At 39.8% G+C, this 25,273-nt stretch overlaps 2 protein-coding genes across 3 annotated transcripts in view; one reads left to right on the forward strand and one right to left on the reverse strand.

Moving 5' to 3' along the window:
* LOC121459119 (protein phosphatase methylesterase 1) overlaps positions 1 to 18,668 on the reverse strand; it is a 42,566-nt gene extending 23,898 nt beyond the window's left edge. Inside the window, exons 1-3 of the mRNA XM_041668638.1 lie at positions 18,410 to 18,668; positions 2,354 to 2,447; positions 1,873 to 1,965 (exon numbers count right to left, since the gene is read on the reverse strand). Of these exons, the coding sequence (XP_041524572.1) occupies positions 1,873 to 1,965; positions 2,354 to 2,447; positions 18,410 to 18,510 (288 nt within the window). The 5' untranslated portion in view covers positions 18,511 to 18,668. The remainder of the gene's footprint in view (positions 1 to 1,872; positions 1,966 to 2,353; positions 2,448 to 18,409) is intronic.
* Positions 18,669 to 18,960: 292 nt separating this feature from the next.
* LOC121458893 (C2 domain-containing protein 3-like) overlaps positions 18,961 to 25,273 on the forward strand; it is a 100,563-nt gene continuing 94,250 nt past the window's right edge. For both annotated transcript variants that reach the window (XM_041668255.1, XM_041668256.1), the window contains exons 1-2: positions 18,961 to 19,188; positions 21,581 to 21,850. In XM_041668255.1, coding sequence (XP_041524189.1) covers positions 19,134 to 19,188; positions 21,581 to 21,850 — 325 coding nt within the window. In that variant the 5' untranslated portion in view covers positions 18,961 to 19,133. The remainder of the gene's footprint in view (positions 19,189 to 21,580; positions 21,851 to 25,273) is intronic.

Below are 25,273 nucleotides of genomic sequence, written 5' to 3' on the forward strand. Positions count from 1 at the left end.
AAAATTTCAATTAAAAAAGAACCCCCCTGATAAAATAATTATGAACCAAACTTTTATAAATCACCTCATATGTGGTACTTTGTTATGGTGATAAGAAAAAAGAACTAATCCATGTCAATAATTTTTATATTGATTATCTGTTAAGATGATCAAGATATATCATTTTGAATACAATGATTCAAATAAAATATTCTTTAAAATGATTTCACCTATGCTTTTTAAACCTATGCAAAATATCTACTAGGAAAAATTATTTACATTAGATCTACTTGGCAGCACTGGTCTAGGGACATGAGAAAACTTGGTTCCATCAGGCAAATCACAAGTATAGCTTACAGTAAGAGAAGGAAACAGCAAACAAAAGTCAAATCCTTTAGTGCCAAGGATTTAATACTGAATCCCAATTATTCCTGCCTTTGGGAACAAAGTGAAACACGTAGGGTTGTAATTAATGACGCTTTGGCTCTAGGTACCTGGTTTCTTTCAGTGGCAAAGAGAGAAGTGTGTATATTTGCTCAACACACAAGGAGATCACTTCATTTTATACAAAGGTGTTGCTAGTATCTTTCTTAGAAGTCCTTGCATGTTGGATGCCTTATTCTCCAGTCAAAGATGTGTGCAAGATTTACAAAGGGCAGTATTCATATTAGCCCATATTGTGTACTATAGACCCAACTACTACAAGCCAAGTGCTATTTCCTAAATTTTAACGTGCATGCAACTGTGCATACACACAATTTTTTTTAAAGTAAAATAAAATAAAGCATACTTTAAAAAGACAGTTAATATTCCAACATGGATGAAAGAGGGGTTCATGAGGATTCACCCCTAGCTAAGGAGCTATTGGAGACTGATGGCTATTAGGGGATGGGAGTCATTTTTCGTCCGGGATGTGGCCATTACTAGGTTATGTATGTTCCTGTAGATGGTCCCACTTCCATGCACACACAAACAACGCTAACTAGGCTCAATGGGTTACTTAAAGTAAGAAGATGGAGGCTCAGAGGTTAAGAGCAATGGTTGCTCTTACAGAGGTCCTGAGTTCAATTCTCAGCAACCACATGGGTAGCTCACAACCATTTATAATGAGATCTGGTGCCCACTTCTGGCCTGCAGGCATACATGCTGGCAGAATACTATATACTTAATAAATAAATAAATTAAATAAGAAGACATGAAGGTGGAAATACTGGAAGGGTTTAAAGAATAATAGGAGGGATTTAGGTTGGATATAACCAAGAGACATTGCTTTCATGTATGAAATTATCAAACAATCAAAATATTTCCATGGGGGCTGGAGAGATGGCTCAGAGGTTAAGAGCACTGGCTGCTCTTCCAGAGGTCATGAGTTCAATTCCCAGCAACCACATGGTGGCTCACAACCATCTATAATGAGATCTGGCACCCTCTCCTGGCACGTGGACATACATGGAGGCAGAATGTTGTATGCATAATAAATAAATAAATCTTTAAAAAAAAAAAAAAAAAAAAAAAAAAAAAAAAAAAATATTTCCATGGGCAAGGTACCATGGGGGCACTGAAGAAAACAAAGTGAAAGACATAATCTAAGGCATGGGAAATAAAATGTCTGCTCATCTAATATGTAAATTACCGAGATAAAGACTCCCCACTGTTGACAGGGTACAAATTCCATACCTCTGGCCCCAGTGCGCATATATATATATATACAAAATATTACAAGAACCTCTGGCTTAAAGAACAGGGGATCCTGAGCACACAATGCTAAAGCTCTGCAAATTATTCTCTCCTTACCTTCTTCCGAAGCAATAAATGAGCATGGGAAGAACTAGTCAAGTCTACCTGAGAGAAAACAATCACACAACACACCAGCTTCTAATACCAAAAACTTACCGTGAACACTGCCCAGGAAAGGGCAGAATGGCCTCCTCCATGGAGAAGCAGCAGGACTGGACCCTCGGAACCACTCTTGTAAACTCGAAAAGTGTATGAACAGTTAAAGATAACAGTGAAAACTGCAGACTTAAAGAAACTTAAGTGGATGTTTCTGAGGTATCAAGGCTGTTTTGAAGCATGCTGTAAATATGTCTTCTTTTTTCAAGAGGGCTCAGTACTTGGTTTCTAGAAACTCAGTTACTTCAGTTTGCTGGACTCAAGAGTATTATGTTCAGGAATTTAATCTTAAATCCCTTCCTATGTGTCAGACAACTGCACTCAAAAAGGATTCTGCAAAAGGCTTACAGGTAACATTTCCTGCTACGTAAAGGACTGGCGGGAGACAGATGGAAACAGCAGAACAAAGAACACTTAGGAGCTACCCACGTCTGACTTAGCACCTTGCCCTTATACTGAGGCAGTCTCTTTGAGAGGATATATCCTTGCCAGTTTCATTTTCCACTTCCACATCTTCCATTGACTCAAAGTACTGACTCCATGGGACAGGGGAAAAGTCCCGCTTCCGTCCAGGGCTAAGGAGAGGAAGAAAAGAGAGAGATGTTTCAAATAACAGTTATTATGGATAAGAAGGCAAAACCTTGATCAATGGATAGTTAACTATAAATCAAAATTGAAAATAGTGAGTGTTTTCTCATAAAGACACACGGAATTCAGAAAGCACCATATATAATATTTAAGTAAGTCCAAACAGATTAAGAAACATTAAGATTTTATACAATGCCACATCACACCACACCTGGCATTGTATAAAACCTTTGAATATCACTCTCTTCCCCACTCCTCCTAATTCTCTCCCACTTCCCTAACGCACCCAACTTGTATCTATCCCCCCCGCCCCTTTTCTTAAACCCATGAGTACAATTGGTGCTGCCCATATGCTCTTGAATGTGTGGTCTTTCATCAGAGTAGGGTCAACTCAATAGGTGTCAGATCCTTCAAGAAAACTGGCTCTCCCTCTCTCAGCAGACATCAACGGCCAACAGCTCCTTACATATCAAGCAGCTGGCAGTTGCTGAGCAAATGGACAGGTCTATCTTCTAATTGTAAGAGGGCCTTTGTTGAAGTTTTAACTTCAGTCCTGGCCAGTTTGTTTTATTTGGGGTTATGTAGGCATTCCCATGGGAACCCGGCAGAATATCTAACTCCTTAATCTCTCACAAACACAGGATGCTTATGCTAACTTCACAACCACAACACGACCTGCCAAACATATCACAGGTAATAGAGTCTACCGTTCCAAGTGTAAGCTGTGATACCTGTACTAAAGTAGTAAAAGAACTACCATTGTAGTGAAAGCACCCAATGCTTTTACTGTGCACAATGATGAGTCACCAAGCCAAGTTCTTTACTGGAATGATTCTTTTTAATCCTTACAAAACATAGTTGTTCTTATCCCATTTCAGGGCTCAAAAAATATTTAGAGATGTAAGGTGACCAAGGTCACATGGCTAGAAAGTAACAGTGACAGGACTAAAGTCCAGTTTCTTTATTCTCCAACGCTTCAAGTCACCCCATGCTATCTCTCTCAGCTATCTTATCTCTATTCTCATTTACACTTATACGGTCTTATTACACATTATCAGAGGCTTCATTTTCAGAGTCTAAACACGACCAGTTGTGCCAATGCCAGGCATGAATTAAAGAAAAATTACTTTGTAAAATTAAAAGTTATTCTAGGATTCTTCACTCCTAATTTTCTCTATTTAAAAAAAGTCAAACACAAAACAAGGTTCCATGTTATATCAACTACATACATGAGCCTACAAGGCTATGGAGTCAGTGGTTCTAGACTGCTAAAGGCTGCTCTTACCCATGGAGATTCCTACCACATGATTATTTATATGCTCCAGACCTCAGTTGGTTTAGTAAACAATATTAGACATGAAATAGGTAACAATAAACTTGTTTTAATCTTTTTCTTCTAGTTAGGCCAGAACACTTTCCATTTGAGATGTAGTTTGGGGTGTTTTGTTTTGTTTTGTTTTTTTAGAAAAGTTTTAGGTCTGGGGACATGGTTAAATGGGTAAACTGCCTGCTGGGCAAGCATGCTGACCTGATTTCATGTAAAGGCTGGAGCAGCGGTACATGTCTGTAACCCCAGCAACAGTGGGGTGGTAATAGGTGGATCATAAGGACCCACCAGCCAACCAAAAACTGCAACAGTAAGCTCCAGGTTTAGTAAAAAACATTGTCTCCAAGAATAAGGTGGAGAGAAGTTAAGGAAGACACTTGACACCGATCTCTGGCTTCCACACATATGTGCAGGCACACACAGTTTTAGATTCTTATTTTATGTATTATGCCATTACAACCCATACAAGCCTTTTTAGTACTAATTTTTAAAATGAATTGCTGAGCTTTTCAATGAATCAATTGAGAATTCTGAAGTAACAGTGGTTTTCAAAAGCATAAAAGGGTTAAATTATACTTTAAAATAAAATGTATTCATTCAATAAAAACTTTGATAGGTCAGTGTGTACAAATTATTTTACATCAAAATAAAATGTATTTTAAGCCTAACAAAATGAATAAATTTCTATTTCCTGCTATTCTCTTGGCAGAGAGAAACAAACGTCAGTCTAGGACACAAAGCAAATCTGGCTTCTGCCTTATTCATGGACATTCAGATCTGATAAGCATTAGGGACACTCCATGAAAATTGCAATGCAGGTCCAGTGCATGTGCAATCCTACTGCTCCAGGAAACCTATCTGCAACTGTATCGAGAGCCATAGACCTCCAACAACCTTTTCCTAGAGAAAAGAGAAAAAAAATGACAAAATAATGTACTTTTTAAAACTATTTGTTAAAGCTGGGCGGTGGTGGCACACGCCTTTTATTCCAGCACTAGGGAGGCAGAGGCAGGCGGATCTCTGTGAGTTCAAGGCCAGCCTGGTCTAAAAGAGCTAGTTCCAGGACAGGCTCCAAAAGCTACAGAGAAACCCCATCTCAAAAAACAAAACAAAAAATTATATATATAAAATTTGTTAAACCTGTAATCATTTTTCATTTGTTACCTAACAGATTTATTTTTATAATCCAATTCTGTGTTTCCTGTGTGACATTAAACGTATCATTTAATTTCTACAAGCCAAGCCTTTTCATGTCTGATGGGGCTGTACACAGGCTGGTATGAGGATTATAGTCTTCTTACTACTCATTACTCTCAAACTAGCTTGCTCTATTTATACATTTTTCTAAAAATATTTTAGTTCTATATTTGCCATAGTTCTCCAGTTAGTCCAACTTGGCACCAATGTGAGATCCCTGAGAGGAAGAACATTCCCCATACATTCACAGAACCTGACACATCAATAATTACCATCTGTTGACACAATGAAATGAGCCAAAGTGAGTATAACACTGAGCTTGGTGTCTAAGTATATATCCATTATTACTACTATTAAATGGCTTGGAGGCTAATAAATACAATCCCCTTTACTTAAACCTAGTAAGGTTTCCAATAAAGAAAATGAGACACCACAAAACTAAACTAACCTAACCTAGCCTATAGTACAAGAGTAAGGAAAAGAATCAGCTCAGTACAGAAACAAACATTACCTGACTCTCAAAACAACAGAGGTCAGAACAGTCTTTCCCATAGACGCTGTGATTACTGAAAACCTATAAGAAGTTTCCACACAACTGCTACTTTCAGAGTGGAGAGTTAAGTACATTTCATGGACAACAGCATGGCTCTGAAGTCTGGTTATCTTAGTTTACATTTCATTTCCAATAATTAAAAGATTTTTAGTCACAATTTCCTCAGGTACAAGCTCTGAGAAGTGATTATAGGTAACCTTCAATCTGGACCCAGAACCAGAGACAGAGGGAAACTGCCAAAGCAAAAGGCTACATCCAACAAAAAAGGATGAAACACATGAGGAAACAAATCAATAAAGATTTTGCATGCTGAAATTACCAAAATACAGGCTGTTTTGTATTTATATTTTTTTGTTTTTTTCGAGACAGGGTTTTTCCATAGCTTTTGGTTTCTGTCCTGGAACTAGCTCTTGTAGACCAGGCTGGCCTCGAAATCACAGAGATCCGCCTGCCTCTGCCTCCCGAGTGCTGGGATTAAAGGCGAGCGCCACCACTGCCCGGCTTGTTTTGTATATTTAAATAGTAGAAAATTAAAAAAATATGACATCAAGAATGAAATAATTAAAAATAAATGGTCTGTTTTTAACAGATTAAGCAGAGCTAGTGGAAATACTACAGACCTGGCCATGCTTCATGAATCTGTGCCTGAAGAATACCGGTGGAGTATCCATCCTGTCCCTCCTCTAAATGTTTGGACCGTGCATTTGCTATGAGGCTTTTGTAGCTCTTTGCTCCTTTTCTGTTCTTTGTTTCTACACTGTTTTTTAGGTATATTCAAGAGAATGACAGTTGTTCATGCCTGCAGCTTCTTTCTTTACCGATTTCAGTTACAGGTGCTTCTAATATTTAGGGAAACAAGCCCTTGTCGTCGTCTTATAGTGCAGCATGACCACGTCTATAGCATTCCCATCGTATGAGATGTTACAGTGGCTACAAAATAAGTCAAAAATGTTTGGTAACTTTAGCAATTAGGGAAATGCAAATCAAAACAACTTGGCGATTTCATCTAGTCCCAATCAGGGCGGCAGCGATCAACAAAACTGACAATAAACAATGGAGGAATGATGTGTGTGAGTGTGTGGGGGGGATTTTCAATCACTGTTAGTGGGACTACAAACTGGTATAGTCACTCTGGAAATCAGTATGGAGAACCCTCAAAAAGATACAAATCAATCTACCATATAGTTCAGCACAATTTCTTGGCATATGCCCCTTTATGGGACTGCGATACAAATTAGCATGTTGCTTTCATTTGCCTACAAATTGTCTTTCATTTTTCTCTTCTAAATGGCTTACTATTCTTCCATTTGTTTTCTATCTTCCTAAATTTTGTTGGTATTCTATCTTCCTTAACTTGATTTTATTCCTTTTTCCAAATTACTACAATTTACTACAATTGAGTAAGTGTTAGGCTTGGGGAGGGGGGACAACAAAGATAAGCACACAATTTCTACAACAACTTTCTTACTTTTAAAACTGACAAAACTAAGACAAAGGGAAGTTAAACACCTTCTCTAAAACCACAGAAAGCAGACGAGTTAGACTCTCGGGTCACTGTCTTATCAGTTCTCCACACTGTCCTCGAAATAATATTAGGCTCTCTATTCTTGAAACCATCAAAGCTGGCAATAAAGCCCAGAACCCGTCAGGAAGATGTAAAAGAGAACCTGTCCCTACTGTAGAGAAGGAAGGGTAGCAGGAAGCAGAGTACCTTTCAGCAAGGCTCAAGATAGAGAGCAAAGGTTTGTCACTGAAATGATAATGGAGAGACAAAGCAGGAGAATGGAGCAAGAAGGAAGAAGCAAGGATCTCTCTCTCTCCCCGGTTTACCGAGGGCTACTTCCAGAAAGAGAACGTAGGAGGCACTTTAAAAGAATTCCATCGGGCTGGAGAGATGGCTCAGAGGTTAAGAGTACTGACCTCTCTTCGAGAGGTCCTGTAGTTCAATTCCTGGCAACCACATGGTGGCTCACAGCCATCTATGGTGAGATCTGGTGCCCTCTTCTGGCATGCAAGCACACATGAAATGAATGTTGTATACATAATAAATAAATAAATCTTTTTTAAAAAAAGAATTCCATCATAAATACTGATATACTGCACCTGTGAAAATCCTAAGTCCTATTCTTAATTCTGTGTTGTTGTTGATGAGAATATTAAATTATATAGATTCCATGCATTGTGGAGCTCAAAAGTGGAAATGACAGTGATTTATACACAGTCTTGCATTTAGACAACACAGGGTATGTGCAGCAGGAGTACTTAAACATTGTGGCTTCAAGCAAGTAAGTGAAACTGTACTTCACTGAAAATCATTTTCACATAAGACACTTAATACACAGAAATTCCAGCCTGATGAGTCAGACTTGATATGTTTGATAATCAAGGCTTCCACTTTAATTTAGGGGGAAAGACTTATATTTGTTTCACTAGTCACCAAACACGAGGACAACATAATCACTATCTTCTTTTACCAAAAATTTAAAAGGATGAACATATATTTTCAATGAACTAGAATGACCTATGTGGCCTCACTACATTACGGGCATAACTGTGGCTCTGTTTTCTTACACTGTAGAAGGCCAGCCTCGTACTGTTTTGAGTAGGAACTGAGGTGGTGTAGGATAAAAAACCCTAAGATAGAAGCTGGTACCAGGAGTGGAGTACTGCTGTGATAGGACTGACTATGCTTTGTTTGGAGTAATAAGAACTTTGGGAGTTTGGGTTAGGAAAGCAGTGGAATGCTTTAAGTGCTGCTTAATGGGCCATGCTAGTAGGAGCCCGGAAGACAGCTGTGCGGAATGTGATTTGATGAACTGTGGGGAACAAGAGATCTTAGGAGAAGAATGTTAGTATGTTGGCCTAGAGACTGATCTTGTGATATTCTGGTGAAGAAAGTGGCTGCTTTTTGTCCTTGTCCAGAGAGTCGGCTGAGGCCAAAGTGAAGAGTTTTGGATTAATTCCACTGGCAGAAGAAATCTTATTTACTTATTCATCTGTTTGTTTAGTTTTTTTTTTGAGACAGGGTTTCTGTGTGTAGCTTTGGACCCTGTCCTGGAACTGGCTCAGTAGACCAAGCTGGCCTTGAACTCACAGAGATCTGTCTGCCTCTGCCTCCCCCTATGCTGAGATTAAAGGCGTGCACCACTGGCAGAAGAAATCTTAAAACAGTCTAGTATAGACTCTGTTATGTGGATATTAGTGGTAACTCTAATAGATTTATAATGAAAAAACACAGGCTGAGCAGTGTAAACTATACAATGTAAATTTTGAGGAGAAATAGAGCACCAGGAAGTAGAATAGAGCTAAATACTGTGTTCAAGGATATAAACAGATTAAGAAATAGAATAAAGAGCGTGGTGACCTCAGAGCAAGATCCACCCAGCTGACTTTCCAACTTGTGAAAAGGAACTAAAGAAAAACTTAGAGCTGGATGGGTGAGTGGGGCACACCTTTAATCCCAGCACTGGGAAGGCAGAGGCTGGAGGATCTCTGAATTTGAGGCCAGCCTGGTCTACACAGCAAGTTCAAGGAGAGCCAAGCTCAGGCAGTGAAGGAAAAGAGAAAGCTGGTAAAGATGGAATTAAGCAAGCGGACCACGTTCCAGCCTCAGCCAGCAGCCAAATTTGTCAGCTTTTGGTAACATGGTCCTGGATTTAGAGTTAAGGACAGAAGAAAGGAGTGATGGAATAAAGCTGCTGGGGCCAGGCATAAGTCAGGGGTGTGAGGCCTAGAGAGGCTATTGCATGAAGTTATGAAGCGGAAGCCTGGATTACCTTGGAGTAATTACCCCAAGATGTTAGAGATGACAGAGACTTTGGGTACTGATGAGAGCTGATAACAAGGAGTGGAACCAGCCAAAGAGAAAGAAGTGTGTTGCAGTTAACAAAGCTGAAAAAAGTTGGAGATCTGAAGAGCATTTCAACATCAAACATGACGATGCAGAATGGAGTTTGCCTAGTTGGTTTTGGTCTTGCTGTGGTCCAGTATTTCATCACTCTGCTCCCTTCCCTAGTTTTGGAATTGTAATATCCAGTGCCATTATATGTGAACTTTAAAAAAAAATTATTTTACGGGGGCTTACAGTTAAGAGATTGCATGAACCTCAGAAGAAACTTTGAACTTTTAAACATCGTTGAGACTGTGATAGACTATGGGGACTTTTGATGTTGGACTAAATGCATTTTACATTATGATATTGTTATAAAGCTTATGGGGTCAGGGAATGGAATGTGGTAGTTTGAATGTAATTGGCCCCATAATCTTATAGGGGGTGGCACTATCAAGAAGCGTGGCTTTGCCGGGCGGTGGTGGCGCACGCCTTTAATCCCAGCACTCGGGAGGCAGAGGCAGGCGGATCTCTGTGAGTTCGAGGCCAGCCTGGTCTACAAGAGCTAGTTCCAGGACAGGAACCAAAAGCTACGGAGAAACCCTGTCTCGAAAAATAAAAAAAAAAAAAAAAAAAAAAAAAAAAAAGAAGCGTGGCTTTGTTGGAGTAGGTATGTCACAATAAGTGAAACACTTGTTTGAGGAAGTGTGCCACTGTGGGAGTGGGCTTTGAGATTTCCTATGCTCAGGATACCATCCAGTGTCTCAGTCAACTTTCTATGGCCTGCAAGATGTAAGACTCTCTGCTCCAGCACCATGTACACCTACATGCAGCCATGGTCCCCACCATGATGATAACAGACCAAACCTCTGAAACTGTAAGTAAGCTAACCTCAATTAAATGTTTTCTTTATAAAAGTTGCTGTGGTCATGGCCTCACCATATTAATAAGAACCCTAACTAAGACAGGTGGCTTACATGTAGAATCACTATAAACAGTGTAATGCAATCTAACAGAAATGTCTTTACTCCAACAATTCTGGAACATTCCTTTTCATTTTTAAGATAGCAATGTTTTAATAATGAAGGTAGCCAAGGAACAGTCATAACTGGATTGGGACTGCCTATTGAGAGTGAACAGCAAAACCAGAAATTTCAAGATAGGTGTTGAGAGCTTGGGAGAAAATCCTGGAGACTAATGTGAAATGCTTTTCTAACCCTGAGAACTGAATGCTTTGAAGGCTAATTGTGCAGTCAAATGAGTTTAGCAATAGATGTCAAAGGTAAGATGATTTTACATAAGCATGATGCTGGCGTGTGGGCTGCTGTCTGGTTTTAAGAGACGCTCCATGGCCAATGTTCCTGTGAGGCGCAGAGAACTATATTGGTCAGAGTGATTCACAAGAGTGAAGGCTAAATATGAAAATGTGTCAGAAGCACTGTGTTTTATTTTGCTCCCCTTTCCCTTTCTGCATGCACTCATAAGTGAAATATGATCACTTCAACAGAGCTGACATAAAGTATGAATTTTTTATTCCCAAATAGAAAATGAATTCTAAGTGATAAAGTATTATGACACTATTTCATTGGTAGCCCTTTATCTTAAAGGTTCATTTGACAACTGATTGGGCTTTGTATAAACAATATTTTCTTTATTCTCCTAACAACAAAATTGTGATTGATTTGCTTATTTAAGTATAAACTCCCTTTGTATTTTACTTACTTGCTTCAAAATGGTTATGTAGTTGGAACTCACATTTGCTGGTGAAATAAGCAACACAGAGACAATGAAAACATGGCTTTTTCTCCAAGAGTTTAGCACTGTCACTCTGAATTTAAATGGGGAGAAAGGGCAACAGACATAACAGAAGTGAGATTTAAAGCTGTGATTACTGAACCAGATGTTATGGCGCACACCTGTGATTACAGCACTGGGGAGGCTGAGGCAGGAGGATCAATAGTAAACAACAAAGTTCTATTAAACTGTTACACCTTAAATAGTGAGTCTGCACTTACAGAATCCGACTTTCTCTTCAGAACTGAGTAAAACTAGTTTTATACAATTTAAGAAAACAAGTGAAGATTGCTCTAATTATTGCTAATTAGTGAAGCCAAGAGAGGAGTCCTATTTTGCTTTTTGAAATCTATCTTCTTTCTTCTACAAGATAGTAGTACTGAACTAATGATACTGAAATAGAGTTGAGAACCAAGTTTGTGGGCAAGTTGAGCTGTGAGTTATGTCCGAAAGATAGGAAGAGAGAGAGATACTGCTTAATGGCATATGAAAATTTTATGGTCAAGGTTGGGATTCCACTAGTTTCTTTTTTGTTTTTCAAGACAGGGTTTCTCTGTGTAACAGCCCTGACTGTCCTGGAACTAGCTCTTGTAGACCAGGCTGGCCTCGAACAGACAGATCTGGCTGTTTCTGCCTCCCTAGTGCTAGGATTAAAGGCAGGAGCCACCACTGCCTATGGTCAAGGTTGGAAGTTGCTTTGGATTCCAATTCAGTTGTTCAAAAGTAACAAGAGCAAAGAACAGCAGTTGATACTCAAACCACATTGTCTACAAATAAAGTATTATTGGCGCACAAATCCATCCACTGAATGGTTTCTTTCACCCTACATCAGAAGAGCTCAAGGTCTGTGACAGACATTCTGAGGCCCCATGTATAAATGACAGATGCCACAAGGCAGCAGCCAGCAGGACAGAATAGGAAGCTGCACTGATCAGCAAAACCTTTAGATTCATTTGAAATGTTATGCATTCACCAAATTTATAAAAGTATTTATTTAACTTGCTACTATGGAAGGAAAGAAAACCTTTTGCACTCCAGGAGTTTGAATTTTATAAGCATTAACAATCAACTTGCATTAGTTTACCACACATAAGGTTGACACAGTAACAATGAAAAAGAACAAAACCAACTACTAACACAGAAAAATTAGCAAGTGAGTGGAAATGACAACCATGTTATAGATGCTCAAGTGGAGGGAGAGAAAAACAAAACGCTGGAGTAGTCTCAAAGAGCTTCACAAGAGTAGGAGTTCATAAAGTGAAGGAAAAGAGACCACAAGCAAAATAAAGCTAGCAGTTGGCACGTGCAAACACCTTCAGTGGACTGGTCGTGTAGCTCAGAGGAAAGGAACTTAATTGGAATGCACGCAGCATGAGTTCAATACTCACCATCAACCAATAAATAAAGTGCTAATGCCATTGTCTGAGATAATTATGAAGAGCTTCTGATGCTTCCATTTAAAAGTGTATAGCTTGATCTAGTCCCTAAACTTGGAAGAGTCACCAGTGTGTAGGTGGCACCTCCTTACAAAATAGTTTTCAGTCAGAGAACAAGAGATGAACAGGGTAAGGACAGAAAAAAATGATCCTATAAAGTGAAGCTAGTGCAGAGATAACTAATAGTACTATAAAGAGAAGCCAGTGCACAGATAACTAAGAGTTCTATAAAGTGAAGCCAGTGCAGAGATAGATAGTACTCTAGTGCTCATAGATAGTACTATAAAGTGAAGCTAGTGTGGAGATAACTAATAGTACTATAAAGTGAAGCTAGTGTAGAGGTAACTGCTAATAGATAAGTACTATCTTGTATGGACTTGCTTTTGGGTTAGGGGAATTAAAGAAGAAAAGATACTTGGCAGGCAGGTCTCTAAGGTTGAGGTGAGGCCAGACTGATTTACAGAGCCATTTCTAGGACACCCAAGGCTACACAGGGAAACTCTATCTCAAAATAAATTAATTAATTAATTTAAAAACGATAATCAGGAATGGATCCTTACACTAAAGAGACCGAATAGTAACAAGCATAAGCTTATACTTACAAATCTTATAGAATGTTTTATAGACACTCCTACTGTACCTACAATCTGTTGAACTAAAGTACAAATTCTATTACTCCATGAAGTTTAACAAACTTTCAAAGAAAAAAAAAAGAAAATACAGCTCTGGTTATACCATCTTCAAGGTACCAGTGGGGAAGGAAGATTATTCTTAGGATGAGGTCTCTCTATCAATGGCCATCACTTAAATTATCAGAGAGGGCTGGGGATGGCCCACCAGGGAAAGTACCTTCTACTTAGTCTGCTGACCTGAGCTCTTTCCTAGGACCCACAGTGTGGAAGGGGAGCTCCAGTCTTGTAAGTGGGTCTCTAACCTTCCACATGCATATATATATATATATATATATAGTTTATATGCATATATAAACTAAATTAATAAATATGAAGTTATTTTTTAAAAGGTATCATAGCAAAATCTGAAAAAAAATTCTATCCTAAAGAAGTTCTTGAGGAAGAGGCAGATTAGCAATGGTTATGTCAGATAATGGGTAAGTGCTATATCTACAAGGGCCAAACAGCCACAAAGTGTGGTTCCTATCAGGAGATAACCAAATGAATTATACAGTCAACCAAGGCAAGAGGAGAGGGAGAAAACTTCTATCCTCAGAGAATAATAAAAAAGAAACGTAAGTTTCAAATTTTAAGCTAATTTTTCAAATATAAATAGGCTTAATAGACTTGAAGATCTTGGAGTAACTTGGAGAGTTACTGATGAGGCACGAACTTCACAAACTTGACAAGGAATTTTGCAGCAGAGGCTAATACTAAAGTTTAATTGCAGTCAGCCACTTCAATCAAGGCAGTGCTGCTTTTCAGATGCCCTCATTAGCAGTATTTTAAAATAAATAGTATTGGGGCTGGAGAGATGGCTTAGCAGGTAAGAGCACTTCTTGCTCTTACGACAGATGGGAGTTCAGATCCCAGCATCCACATTAGGTAGCCTACAACCACTTGTAACTCTAGCTCTAGGGGATCTGAAGCCCTCTTGTGCCACCACGGGGACTTGCATTCATATGTATACCCACACACCTCCACATAATATTTTAAAAGCATAAATTATGCCATTGATAAGGCATAAACAAGTTGAATAACGAATAGCTTTACTACCTATAGTCTTTCCGATGGAAATGGTGTGCACTCCAGCAGTTTTAAGAGATACTCCCCAAGTATAACAGGGCTGCAAGGCAAGTAAGGATCCAATCCAATTTAATGAGAGTAGCTTCAAAAGCTGTAATAAATTCAAACAACTACATGACTGTGTTACCCAAGAGCATCTATTAAGGAATTTTATACCACCAGGATGACAGTCCTCACCCAAGAGCAGCACTGCTGTACTTGAAAAACGAATGGATCCTAACAGTTGAAGCTAGTTCTACCACATGCTAGTTAGGTGACTTTTTTTTTTTTTTTTTTTGGTTTTTTTGAGACAGGGTTTCTCTGTGGCTTTGGAGCCTGTCCTGGCACTAGCTCTTGTAGACCAGGCTGGTCTCGAACTCACAGAGATCCGCCTGCCTCTGCCTCCCGAGTGCTGGGATTAAAGGCGTGCGCCACCACCGCCCGGCTGTTAGGTGACTTTTGATCTGATACAAAATTCTCTTAGCCATAAGTGGGGAAGGGTCTATTTTGTAGGGTTGTAAATAGATTAAACCAAATAACATAAAAAAGTTGTGATGACAATGCAAAACATTTTTTAAATTAACTGTTATTACTATAGTATCCATTAATATACTGGAACTTCCAAGTACAATTTTAAAAACCAAATGATGGAAACTCAAGAAAGTTCATAAACTTGGAATTCATAAAATCAGAACAAATGTACATAAAGTTTAGTGAAAATGAGGCAAGAGAGTTATGGTAAACACTTCTAATCCCAGAACTAGGGAGCTAAAGAAAGAGGACGGCTTAGAATTTGGGCCAGCCTGAGACTCTGTTGCAAAAAACAAACAAAAAACAGGTGTGGGGGTCAATGTTTACAATCCCAGCACTTGGGGGGGGGGTGGCAAATGCAGGAGGATCCTTCAAGTTCAAGATCAGCCTGGTCTACAAATAGTGTGCTTCCAGGTCAACCAGGACTACCCAGTAAGACCTTGTATCCGTCAAACCAAGGCAGAGAAAAGTGCTAAGTAAAAAGCAAGTAGAAGGAGAAATAAAAAAGGATGCTTTGAAACGGACAGAAATGAGTTTTGTCAAATGAGAACTAATAAAGAGGAATCTTAGAGTGACAACATACACAAATTAAGCACAAGCTGGGTGATAACCATGAATTAAATCAATAGGTCTCTAGACACCTAATTGTACTACCTAGAGTCCTATCAATTAACTTTTAAGTGCACCTTATTTAGTAACAGGAATAGTTGAAACTTGGTTTCAACATTTACTTTAAATAAAATACTTCCTCTGCCTTTGAGTCTACTTTACAGCAAAAATACAGACTTCCAGGATTCTCGGGTTCCTCATCCACAAGACACAGTAGTAAAATGGGGCAGTTTCTAAATTTTCTTTCAGCTTTACGATTTTAAGATAAACAGTCTCCTTTACTATTAAAATGCTATGTACCGACAAGGAAGCAGAAAAGGAAAATAGTACTTGAGGACCACATACAATTCATCAACATCTGTTCTTCTCGTCCTAACACTATGACCACAAAGCATTGTTCTGCAGGGTTTGGTGGCATACACCTGTAATCTTTTTTTTTTTTTTGGGGGGGGGGGGTTGAGACAGGGTTTCTCTGTGGTTTTGGAGCCTGTCCTGGACACCTGTAATCTTAGTACATAGGTGGTCGAGGTAGGAGGATCAATTCCAGGCCAACCTGGGCTATAAGCAAAACCATTGAGAGAGAGAGAGAGAGAGAGAGAGAGAATATGAATATGAATGAGAATCTTTCTAAAGCATTATATTTTCTAGAATAAGCAATGACCTAAATCAATAAAACCAAAGCATCAATTTAAAAAGGATAAAGTGGCCCGGCGGTGGTGGCACACACCTTTAATTCCAGCACTCGGGAGGCAGAGGCAGGTGGATCTCTGTGAGTTCGAGGCCAGCCTGGTCTACAAGAGCTAGTTCCAGGACAGGCTCCAAAGCTACAAAGAAACCCTGTCTCGAAAAACCAAAAAAAGAAAAAAAAAAGATAAAATCCTTTAATGAACAGATTTTTCTCTTGGTATTGTCCACCAATTCTTAATTTTCAGAAAATTTATTTTGATACAGCAAGGAGCTGAGGTCTACTTACACTTACCTGAAGCACATAAAACCGTTTTTAGAAACTAGCATTTAGATATATTTGTACAGATGAAGACAAGTATACTAAAAGATGGAATTGTAGTTAGGAAAACAGACATTAAGCCAGGTGTGGCAGGACAATCATGAATTAAAAATTAGGCTTAGCTATACATTGAGACCATGCCTCAAAAAAACAAAAACAAAATCAAAACAAAACAAAAAAACACACACTAAAAAAAATTATTACATTAATTTTATATTAATTTTAAGGATAATTCCCCAAATAATGGTGTAGGTCAGCTTCCAAATTCCTTTACTCATGTTAAAAGCTCAATCTTTGTCTTTTCATGACCAACCTTTACTTTATCTTGTAACAAGCCTTTCATTTCCCCTTCTAGTGTGCTTCCCTTATTCTATCTTCAGTCAAAAGTGTTTTCTTTTTTCTATTATAGGTCTCTTGATTCTGATTTTCCCAACCAATCTCTCTCTCCTCTCTCTCTCTTCACACACACACACACACACACACACACACACACACACACTGCAGAATTCTCTTTCTGTCCATTCCAAAAAAAAAAAAAAATCAACCTTCACAGTACATCTACGCCTGTTATCTTTTGAGCAGTTTTTGGACACACTACTTCTTTGGAACTGAATGTATCTCTTTGGTAATCCTTTCCCCAGGAAAATCTACCAGTTTATCACTTGAATTCCAAGTACAACATATACCTCTTTTCCTTTTATAATCAGTAACCGTGTAAATGACCCAATGGCTACTCAATTCTCTCTACTTTCTAGCAACTCTCTTTAGTATATTCAACTATCATGCTTTCTCCAGCAGCCACATTTCCTGGAACTTGGCACAGGCCTGCCAAGGACCTAAATTTCCAAAGCTTCTCTCATGAACTCAGCTGCTAAGTTGGAAGTGTAGCTCAGTGATGTGGCAACTGTCTAGTTCTGGGTTCCATACTCAAAACCACAAATAGGAATAAATGTTTTTTAAAATCTCTCTCACACACTACTCCCTTTTCCAACAAACTGCCCCCCCCCCCATATTACTCTTAAGTGGCTACACCCAGTGCTTCACTGACTCTAAATCTTTAGACCAGTACATAGTTTCCCTCAGGTTCCATTTGCTTAGAAAAAAACAAAACAAAACAAAACAAAACAACAACAACAACAAAAAAAAAACTGCCCAAATCTTTCTCTTGAAGCTTCCCAGATTCTACCTCCCCAGTGCTTCCATTTAACAACCCTAATCCAAGTTTCTCCCCTTCTCAGTCTCTGGATATCAATGGTCACTGTTCCAAATTCAGCCGCCCTTTTCATCATACCCCACCTATTTCGCTAGCTTCTTGGTTCACTCCCTTTAACAGTCTCCTGGCCATATTTTCTAACTCTCCTTAGGCCTATTCCCCAAGCTCTCCAGTTCACCCCCCTCATTTTCTGATTCCGACTCTCACACTTCTGGGAACTTTTTCTAGAACCTTCCACTCCTTCGTTTTTACCTCAGACATTTTTCTATACCCCTCAGGTGAAAGCCTTCTTTCTCCTGGACAACTTACTTGACCCACCAGTTCCCCTCAACTTTTCTCTCAGTCGTTCCCTATTCCCCTCAACTATGGTAGATTTCACTCTATCTCCAATCTCATCACTTCTGGAGTTGCTGCCCGTCATCTCTTAAATTATCCTTTCATCTTTCTCAACCTTGTCCTTATACCTCTCTTTCTCTCTCTCTCTCTCTCTCTCTCTCTCTCTCTCTCTCTCTTCAACGTTATCCGTCCTCCAATGTCTATTCCCTTAGCGCCTCACCTAGTCCCCGAATCTACCTTCTACTCCATCTAAGCATCTCCAGGCCAACGCCAGCATTTCCTCCAATTCACAGCGTCCCTTCCCATGGTACTCGGAACGCCCAGACACCATTCTCCAATGGCCTGGGCCTGGTCTCCTGGGAGAGAGGTACAGGTCACGTACCCCATCCGCATCTTGGCTCCGCTTTGACTGCCCCCGCTGCCGGGCAGAGGAGGGCGAGAGGGTAGGCGGCCGAGGTGCATGCTTTTTTCGAGGGCCGACATCAAGGGAAGACCACACGTCGACAACAGTGTCCGAAGCTCTGTCCCACGATACGTGCAGCACAACCGGTCACAGCTCACTCCTCTAACGACGCCTAGTCGCCTTTGGACAGCACCCAGACACCGGCAGCGCCGCCTACCGCCCACTACATCGGTAAACCCCGCCCCCTCGCCTCGGCGCTTCCACCGGAAGTGCGCAACAGCCTTCGCACAAAGGAAACTGGGTAACGGAGTCTGCGGTTCACTTAGAGTCCTATCAGAGAACACGACATCCCTCACCGGAAAAAGGCGTCCTCCTGAAGGCAATGCATGCTGGACAATGAAGTCCTCAAATTGTGCATCGCTTTACGCTTGCGCAACTGCCGGTGCCCTGGCGCAACCTCGCAAAGGTAGGGAAGCAAAGCATTCTGGGTGTTGTAGTCTACTCGCTGGAAAGCGTATTGGCGCTTTCCCTTGGCACCGCTTTGCGGGAACTGTTGGAGAAAGAGTTGCTTCTTCCTGCGTCCCCGGCTTCCCAGCGGCGCCCGTTGCCGGGGAACGCAGGCGCCGTGGGAAGGCATGGCGGGAGCTAACAGCTTAGGAGCTGGCACCTGCGTTGAGGTGGTCTCGAAGGGCCCGGACTCGGCATGAAACAACGGAAAGGCCAAGGGCCTGGGGGCGGCCGTGGTCGCAAGAAGAGAGGTAACTTTATCTGTCCAAGGTTGAGGAACGCATAAAAGGGCGAAAGGACTTCTGAGACCTACATCCGCACCGGATAAACAAAACAAAAGAGGACGAAACAGAATAATATTCAGGGAACTAGAAAGTTAAAAGAGGGGATTTTTTTTTTTTTTTGAAGAATGGGAAGGAAATAGTGCTCGTGGGTTCATAAATGAGTCAAAGTGAGGATTAATAGCTACGGATAGGAGAACAACAAAATAAGAGTGTCTTTTATGGTAATGATAAATTATGTGTGGTAGTAGGATTTGGAGTAGGAGGAAAGGATATACATATATTCCGAACGAAGAACCTGAAATGTTGAAAGGGTAGTATAGGACTTCGTTAAATCAGTAACCCACGCTGACCAGAAGAATAGGGATTGTTAGCCCGAGTGACCGCATTTACTCAGGAATTCAGAGCAGATCATGAAACTGAAAATTAAATATGTGCTACCTTAAACGTGTCACATTGGGTGACCCTGACTTTTGAAATTACAGTTGTCTCCTAGTGGGGATGGTGCTGTTGAGAACAGTGGTGGTACATTAGACATCAGGTTGGGGACTGAACTCAAGCCACAGTCTAGGAAGGAATCTGTGCAAGCTATCTAAAGATCAACAAGGCAATTTTGAGGTCATGCCTTTCCTGCCAGGAATGATGGAGGTTCTGAGAAGAAAGATGTCCATTGCTAGTGTTCCCTGTGTCAAACCAGTCAAGCGTCAGGTGATGAGAACAAAGTCAAAGTAGAAATACAGTAGAAGTATTGAATGACCTTGATATGACATATGCGTATATATGTAATATGTACATGTATTACATGCATCTATATGCGTAAACTTACCTTTCAACAGATTATCCCTGCAATTTGTGGCGGATCTTTTCTCCACTATACACAGCACAAATTATTTTGTAAAAAAGAACTGTTTTTATTGATTTCTGATCAGATAGATTTCAGTATTTTTTTTCTTATGACATATGATCTCTTCCCAAGGAAAATGAGAGATGGAAAGGTGTATACATAAATGGTTTTATTTTTCTGAGACAGGATCTCCCTGTAGACCTCAGGCAGGTTGACATTGTACTTGAGGTCCTCCGCCATAGCCTCTCAAGTATTTTTTTTTTAAAGTCTTCTCTAAATCTTTCAGAATAGGTGCTGACTGAAAGGAAAACCAGGGTTGTATTTATTTGTTTATTCACATTTTGATTCATCATCTCTTTGAAATCTTAGTAAAATTCAAAGTTAATAAAAGTTATGAGCCCAGAACTAAGAAATAGTAGCAAATCTAAAGATAAAATCTCTGTCCTTAATTGTATGATCTTGACAGCAAAGACAATTTAAGATGGTCTTTGCTGAAATTCTAAGTTGTGTTGATACACACTAAATTGTGTGTCAGGGGAACTACTGTTTCATGTTCAATGACTGTTTTAAAATAAGAATGAGATACTATATCTTAACTGTGAAATTGCCAAGTATTTAACAAAACTTCCAACTACTGAGATTTAAAAACTCTGTCCACTTGAATAATCATGTTAGTGTTTTTCAAATAGTACCTTTCAATTAAAGCAAAGTTTGGATTGACAGCCTTACTTGGACTGTTCCTTACTTAAACAAACACGAATGCAGCCTAAGTCCTCTTAAGGTGTCCAGCTCGTATAGGTGACCAGGTAGGCTGTTTTTTAGTGACTTCTCAGTATTAGAACAGGTAGGAAAAGCCTTCTCTGTAGACACTAAGTAGTTTTACTTTTTGTTTGAAGATCCTATTACGATGTGGTGATATACCCCAGCTCTCAGGATTCAGAGGTAGGTGGATCTCTGTGAGCTTGAGGCCAGCCTGATCTATAATAAGTTATAGACAAGCTAGGACTGTAGTGGTATTTTACTTATGTTTTAATAAATAAAGCTTGCCTAAAGATCAAAAGGGCAAAGAGAGGTCACTAGAGGTCAGTCAGGCCATGGTGGCACACACCTTTAATTCCAATATTTGGGAGACAGAGGCAGACAGATCTCTGTAAATTCAAGGCCATCCTGGGCTATACAAAATACACATCCAGGTGGTAGTGGCCTACACCTTTAATCCCAGTACTAGGGAGTCACACAACCTTAATCCCAGCACTAGAGGGAATATAAAATGAAAGGAGAGAGAGGGGCTTAGTTGGTTTCGCCCAGCCTTGATAGGGTTAAGACTTCTCTAGTGACTGCCTTGCTTTTCTGGTTGTTGGGTTGAACCCCAATATTCATCTCTGGGTTTTTCATATTCATGCTACACAGGACTATCTAATGAGATCCTGTCTCAAAAGAAAACAAAAGAAAAAAAAACCAACCCATTTTCCACAGTTAGTCTAGATTTTAACTCAGTTTTGTTGTGTTCTTCCATAGGTTTGAGTGACATCTCACCATCAACAAGCCTACCACCTCTGGTTGAAGGGCAGTTGCGCTGCTTTCTCAAGCTTACTATTAATAAAGTCGTATGGAAGATTGCGAAGCCTCCCACTTCTGTACTTGTCCGAGTAAGATGGTGGGGAGAAACGTCAGACGGAACCCTCTTTTGTCCCAGGGATGCATTGCAGACTGAACCAAAAGTTGTGAGAACAACTACCCGTTATGCTATCCGTTGTGGTCCAAAGCAGTTCACCTCATATCTAACAGGTATGCTTGTGTTTTGTCTTAACTGCAAACCTGGTATGAAACCTGCTTACTGTCAGCAGTCTATTATTTCAGCAAAGACTATCTTTAAAGTGTCTTACCTGCCACGATCATACAGTCAGGGACAGAGACTAATATCTTTAGATCTTACCACTACTTTTTAGTGCTGTGTTCATAATACTAACTTTGAAACTTATCAGATTTCAGAAAGATGATAAATCTAAATGAAAATGATATTTATTAAATCCTCAAATGAAAAGGGTTAGCAGGTCAGTAAAAAAAAAGGGTGTCCTTTAATACAGGAATCAGCAGTCATGCACTTATTTGTACATCCTGTTAGATAGCTATATTTCATCTGAGCATTTAAGTTCGTGTTAGGAACTGTAGGAGTTGAGGAAAGTGCCTTCACATTTCAGGCCCTATTTGCTATGAAGTGAGATCAGACAGCTACCCCTTGACTGTCTGGGTGTTTTCATGAAGAAGCAGCCTGGTTGAGTTGAAAGGACACAGATTTGAAGTCCAGACAGTTAAGTTTGAACTTTAGATTCAGACTTGGGATTGTTGTGTAATGCTAGGAGGTTTTTGTTTGAGTTTGGTTTGTTTGTTTGTTTGTTTGTTTGTTTTTCAAGATAAGATTTCTCTGTGTAGCCCTGGCTGAACTGGACCTCACTCTGTAGACCAGGCTGGCCTTCAACCCAGAGACCCTCTCCCTTTGCCTCCTGAGTGCTGGAATTGAAGGTGTGAACCACTACAGTCAGGCTAGGTTCTCAAGAACATAGAGTCTCAGTTTTCTGTTGCGAGGAGAATAATATGTTCCTATTAGGAATTATCATGGAACTTAATTGAAAAAGTAAAGTGACCAGTCCAGTACCTACTACATTGTAGGTTTAAGGTCTACACAGATATTTTCTGAGGAACTGGGGGACAAAGTTTTAAACTATTGTACCTACCAAGAGCTGACACAAAGCATTAATGAGTGATGCTAAGCAGTATGTGAGTAAATATGCAATTACTCACGCATAGAAAATTGTGACTACTCTAGGTCGCCATTAACGGACAATTGTGTAAATTACTAGGAAACCAGAATCCTACTTCTGCTTTTTACTTTCTACTTTATATTGAACAAACCTTTTCATCTTTCTGGACTTTAATTTTCCTATCAATAATTTGAAGGAGCCTAACACAAAATAATATGTTCATGCCCAAATTTCATTTTCTAGTTAGAAAAGAAATGGGAAAGGCAGTGTTTGAATAGGACACCAATGGGGGTGAACCTTGTAAGAGAAGAGCCAGCTGTCAACATAACCATGATATGTTCTCTAGAAAGTAGATAGCCAAGTTGGGACGGTGAAATGGCTCAAAGACAATTGCCACAGAGCCTGACCACCAGAATTTGGACCGAAGGTTCCACATGGTAGAGGAAGAAAGCTGAGTTCTGCAAGTGGTCCTCTGACTGCTACTTGTGCACCGTGATAGTGTACCCTTCAACAAATAAACAAATGAAATAGACAGAAAGAAAATGAGAAACCAAGAGGTCTATAATTCCTTCATATCAATGTCTACTATAACTGAAAACTTGGGGAAAGTATGACTATTTCTGAATTCTTTTCTGTACCCCTTTCTCTCTTCTGTATCCCTTTTTTGCATACCACACTTAAGATGCAAAAGGTAAGCTAATGAGTAGTTTATAGATTGGCACAAAACAAAGAGTCCAGGGTAAATAGAAATAGCAAACCAGTGAGTTCAGATAAAACAAAAACACAGGGAGCGATAGCATGTTTGGTAGTTTATGAAATACTTTCAAGTCTGTCATCTTATAAAAGCAATCCTATGGTGTAGTGAGGTGATCACTTATTCATTCCCTTAATTTCTTTTATCTTACTCAGAAAAGATGTTGGTACTGTTGCTAAACATTATAGCCTTTTTGTTGAAGGAAAGTGAAAATACAGTTGAAGGATTAAGTTGAAGCCTCTGGGGTGGCCTAGAATGCATGCCCTGAGGCCCTGCCCATTTGCTGTGGGTAGTGGGCTTATTTTCTAGATGGTGGGTTTGACATTCAAAGAATTAAAGGTGATTAACCCAAGATCACCTCAACTCTAGCCCTAATTTTAGGAAGACTATTAGCTCCAGGCTCACTAATATTTCTACTCTTTTATGCAAAGTAGAGAGCTTGGAGTTGGAGAAGTAGCTTAGAGTACTGTCTACTATTCCAGAAGACCTGGCTTCGGTTCCCAGCACTCACATGGCAGCTGTCAACTGGTTGTACCACCAGTTCCAATGAGTCCAAGGCCTTCTGGCCTCCAAAGGAGACCAGGCACAAAAGTGGTACATAGGCATACATGTGGGCAAACTCCCATACACATACATTTTTTTAAGCATAGAAGACTTGATAACACCTCATTGCTTCTTTTATGTCTTTTTTCCTTTGCTCTTTACTCTTTTGCCAGAAGTAGTATCCATAAATATTCCAAAACACACTTCAGTGACCCTCGACCATCCCGTTGTCACCCTGTGGTAATCAGAGAAGACTCAGTTGGAATGAGTACCAGTGGGAATGTGAATAATACTGAATGATAGTACAGCAAAAATGAAGGAAGGATAAAGATCATAAATTTGTTAAGACTGAAACGTTTTCTTCTTTGGGCAACATATAGTAAGGTAACATGGTAGACTCAACTTTAGAATTGGATAGAACTAAGTTTTAGCCCATTTTGATGACTTTAAAACTTACTGAACCTAGGGATGTTACATGGCCTCTCTGATCTTGTTTAACCCCCAACCTAGAGTTAGAACACCTATATCGGAGAATTGTAAAGGAGGGACAAGGGCCAGGAATTTAGCTTAGTGGTAGAGTGCTTGGCACAAAGCTTTGGGTTTGGTTCTTTGCTCTGGAAAAATAAAGCCCAATGAAGTGATGCATTGTGTAAAGACACCTGCCACCAAGTCTGATGACCTGAGTTTTATCCCCAGGCTCCACATGGTGGGAGGAGAGAACCCATTTCTGCAAGTTGTCCTGTGACCTCCACCTATGTGCTGTGATATGCTTCATACACAACACAAACATAAGTGAAAATGTAATTTTAAAAAATGATTATAAAGAGACTCATGAGGCTTGTAAGAATCTAGCTGTTAGTAAGTAACCAAAGATGTTGATCCATTTCTTTTTCCACATATGTATATCATTGGCAGCCTACAGAGTACTTTAGATCAGTTTATGTAATTTTTTGAGATAAGCACCAGCAAAAGGGTTATGGTCTGTTAAGTAATTTGTTTAAAGTCATATAGTCACTCAGTTCAGTAGCTGCTGTGTGGGAAGACACTGTCCTGTGTAATCTATATGCAGTATCCTCAGTTCCCCCACACAGATGTTAAGATGCCTATTTTATGGATGGTTCTACCAAAACAGCTTCTGACTATTAAAGCAAA

This window comes from Microtus oregoni, unplaced genomic scaffold, assembly GCF_018167655.1.
Source record: "Microtus oregoni isolate MIOR12 unplaced genomic scaffold, Mior012 000018F_ref0000195, whole genome shotgun sequence".
NCBI classification, from domain to species: domain Eukaryota; kingdom Metazoa; phylum Chordata; class Mammalia; order Rodentia; family Cricetidae; genus Microtus; species Microtus oregoni.